At 45.7% G+C, this 3782-nt stretch overlaps 1 protein-coding gene across 1 annotated transcript; it reads left to right on the forward strand.

Moving 5' to 3' along the window:
* Positions 1-681: 681 nt before the first annotated feature.
* LOC123147984 (uncharacterized) lies at positions 682-2595 on the forward strand. The gene is made up of 4 exons (XM_044567321.1): positions 682-920; positions 1966-2121; positions 2232-2423; positions 2562-2595. Exons 1-4 carry the CDS (start codon positions 804-806, stop codon positions 2583-2585), a joined length of 489 nt encoding a protein of 162 aa, XP_044423256.1. The 5' UTR covers positions 682-803; the 3' UTR covers positions 2586-2595.
* The last annotated feature ends 1187 nt before the right edge of the window (positions 2596-3782 follow it).

Consider the following 3782-nt stretch of genomic DNA (forward strand, 5'->3'; position numbering starts at 1 on the left):
TCTAACTTAGGTGAAAAATGCGTTTGGTGGCCGCGCTACAGGCAGACCGCTATCCCTGCCGTCGCGCCACCATCTAGATTCCCGCTGCCAGTGTATAGAGGGTGTATTCGATTTATTTTTGGCTTGTATTCGCCCAGCGCTGGCCCACCCACATGCAAAGCACCTAGGGGCTCTTACAGCCCGTCTGACATGTATGCACAAGTCTTGACTTTCACAATGATGCTACACACTTTCACAAATGTGTACCACACGGTCATGGCCCTCGTGGTCAAGTCCTGGCCAGATGAGAGCAAATGGAGGCAGAAGTGTAATCGTGGCACATCCCTGACCAGCGGAATCACCCAGGAGTGTTTCGGGAGCCCCTAATTAATCATTTTTAATGAAGTTTTTCACATTTTTGATGTCTTGACGATGGTGTTTTCAGAGGGTTGTATAATGAATCTATCATGTTTTCCATGTGTGATAGCATCATTTAGAAGATTTCAGCAACTTAATTTTGTGTTCATTGTTGAACTGTTCTAAGTAGTCAGGTAACCACGCACTAAACCACGGTACACATGCACGATAATTTAAACTGTCCCTAATTAGCATTGGGTGCAGCAGAGATTATCGGAGCTGTGGTACAGCTACCCACCGCGCTATGTGTCCCACCTTTCCAGTCGTGTCACGTCTGGAAAATTACTGTCCCCTCACATCACCCCCACCCTGTTGTCATCTACCTCCACCCCACCTAACGCAGCTCTGTGTCCCTCTGTTCTTCTCACCAGAAGGAGCTCGGCTCCCACAGAACCAGGTGCGGCAGCATGTTCCTCGCCGCCCGAGTTTCCCTACCACGGCGAGCCCCCTCATCCTCCGGTGCTGGGCGAGGACAGTCGGTGGGGAGCGAGGCTAGTCGGTGGGGATCCGGACCACATGAAGAGGTATCGAGCGCCAATCCCCTAACATCTCAGTTTTCTCGCCGTCGGCATGGCCGTTCTTTGCACTTGTTTTGCTTGTATTCGTCCCCAATCTAAGTCGTCCTATATGTCTCATGGGCAGCATTTTTAGGCGGGGACGGATAAAATGTCAAGGCTTTTTAGTGGAGTACAAGCTGCGATGGTTATCAATCGGGTAGAAAACAGTGAGCAATCTCCTGAAGATTGGAATAGCGATGGTGATGGTTCAGGCTGTTCAACCGGAGTAGCTGGCACACCATGTTTCACCTCTAGGTTATCACTGCTCAAGGCTGGTTCAGTAATAGCACAATTTAATGAATTCAAGCAGCAGTTAGTCAGGGAAACCGGTTTCGGAGGAATGCTAGAGTTGAAGTCATGGCAGAAGATTAACTTGAAATATAGTGCTTTTTTGATGGATAGAGTTGATTTAGATTCCTTCTCCTTGAATCTGGAGGCACAGGGTGTGTTGGATTTGGTTGACAGGGATATGAACTATGTCTTTGGCATCCCATGTGGCAATCTAACCATTCAAGGGGAAGGCGTTGAGCCATCTAAAGCTTGTATTAAGTACACGCGTGTAGCAGCATCATTTAGCGAGAAAGGCACACACACAGCCTGGAAGCCGCTGAATCATTCTTGCTTGCACCCATATTAGAAGAATCAACAGAAACAAAGAAGGATTGTTTCAAAATTGCCTTCGTGATTTTCATCATTGGACACGTGCTCGCGCCGACCGCCAAACATGATTACATATCAGTAGATTTCTGGGCTGCACTCAACGATGTCAGCAAGATCAAAGATTGGAACTGGGGGTCCCTTATGTACGGAAGCATCTGTTACAAGCGGTCAGGAAGTTCAAAACCGATGTTTCATAGCGGAATCAAACTATACACATAGTCGGATGTCATATGTTCCTGCAGGCACGGTTTTTTATCACCGAAACAAAAATACTTTATATATGAAGTAAACATTTTTTCATGCATTTTTGCTCATGGGTCTTTTCTGACCACCCTCATTGGCTGCAAAACAGGTTTTTGTTCTCGACATGTTAGAGCTGGGTGTACTAAACAAGCCCCAAGGAGTAACACCAAGAATAGGCTTGTATGACTATGAGTCGATGAAAAAGATGCTCGAGCAAATCGCGGTTAACTTCCCCAGTGGAGAAGTCACTTTCAACAGTGGCAAGGTAATTTTGAATTTCGCCTAGTCTACACTTTCCTAGCGGCACACACACTCAACACAACAATTTTCTGTTCATCTTAACCATGAAGGAGCTATCATGTTTTCAAAAAATAGGTTACGAGCGGTACGTCTGCGGGAGGGGGGCTCGAGGCACATGGAAATGATCCGGCAAAAGAAAAAATCGCTAAGCCAGCTATAGCCCCAAAAAGAGCAAGCACTCCATGCTCACCAATGCTACGATCTACTTACACCAAGAATGGCCCGCAGGAATTTCCAAATTATATATGCTCGCGGTACCCTAGCATAGTAAGCATTCCGATCGAACTTTTTTCCCGTTTTCTGACAGATAATTCTGTTTTGTCAACAAAACCTGGTGCCAATTTGTTAGCAGCAAGCCCACACACTCACCACTTGATTTTTCCTTGTTTGTACTAAACTCTTCAGTCAGCACAGAAGCTTGCGGCCTAGCAAACATATCGAAAATGCGGCAAGCGTTCCGATCAAACATGTTCACCTTGACTGACAAGCTAATGGCGTGCCTCGGAGAAATGTGTACATGCTGTAAGGCACGTGGACGAAAAAGTGTATCCTGAAGTGTGAAGGCACAACCATCCATGCCCCGCCTCCTGATACGTCTCCAACGTATCTATAATTTTTGATTGCTCCATGCTATATTATCTACTGTTCTGGACTATATTGGGCTTTATTTTCCACTTTTATATTATTTTTGGGACTAACCTATTAACCGAAGGCCCAGCCCAGAATTGCTGTTTTTTGCCTATTTCAGTGTTTCGGAGAAACAGAATATCAAATGGAGTCCAAACGGAATAAAACCTTCGAGAACGTGATTTTCTCACTGAACGTGATCCAGGAGACTTAGATCCTACTCCAAGGAGTCAAAGAGGAGGTCACGAGGGTGCGGGGGCCCCCCAACCTCGTGGGCCCCTCGGTGCTCCACCGACGTACTTCTTCCTCCTATATATACATACATACCCCCAAACGATCAGAACAGGAGCCAAAAAGCTAATTCCACCGCCGCAACTTTCTATATCCACGAGATCCCATCTTGGGGCCTGTTCCGGAGCTCCGCCGAAAGAGGGCCGTCATCACAAATGGCTTCTACATCATCCTAGCCCCTCTGATGAAGTGTGAGTAGTTTACCTCAGACCTTCGGGTCCATAGTTAGTAGCTAGATGGCTTCTTCTCTCTTTTTGGATCTCAATACAAAGTTCTCCCCCTCTCTTGTGGAGATCTATTCGATGTTATCTTTTTTTTGCGGTGTGTTTGTTGAGATCGATGAATTGTGGGTTTATGATCAAGTCTATCTATGAATAATATTTGAATCTTCTCTGAATTCTTTTATGTATGATTGGTTATCTTTGCAAGTCTCTTCGAATTATCTGTTTGGTTTGGCCAACTAGATTGGTAGTTCTTGCCATGGGAGAAGTGCTTAGCTTTGGGTTCGATCTTGCGGTGTCCTTACCCAGTGACAGAAGGGGCAGCAAGGCACATATTGCATCGTTGCCATTGAGGATAACAAGATGGGGTTTATTTCATATTGCATGAATTTATCTCTCTACATCATGTCATCTTGCTTAAGGCGTTACTCTATTTTTAACTTAATACTCTAGATGCATGCTGGATAGCGGTCGATGAGTGGAGTAA

The sequence above is a fragment of the Triticum aestivum genome, chromosome 7A (genome assembly GCF_018294505.1).
Source record: "Triticum aestivum cultivar Chinese Spring chromosome 7A, IWGSC CS RefSeq v2.1, whole genome shotgun sequence".
Classification (NCBI taxonomy): domain Eukaryota; kingdom Viridiplantae; phylum Streptophyta; class Magnoliopsida; order Poales; family Poaceae; genus Triticum; species Triticum aestivum.

Excerpts from the sequence above, each read along its gene's own strand:
- LOC123147984 (XM_044567321.1), top strand. The coding sequence starts at position 804 with ATGTTCCTCGCCGCCCGAGTTTCCCTACCACGGCGAGCCCCCTCATCC. Across the intron at positions 921-1,965 it reads GATCCGGACCACATGAAGAG|GTTTTTGTTCTCGACATGTT; the intron begins GTATCGAGCGCC and ends GCTGCAAAACAG. Across the intron at positions 2,122-2,231 it reads TCACTTTCAACAGTGGCAAG|GTTACGAGCGGTACGTCTGC; the intron begins GTAATTTTGAAT and ends TTCAAAAAATAG.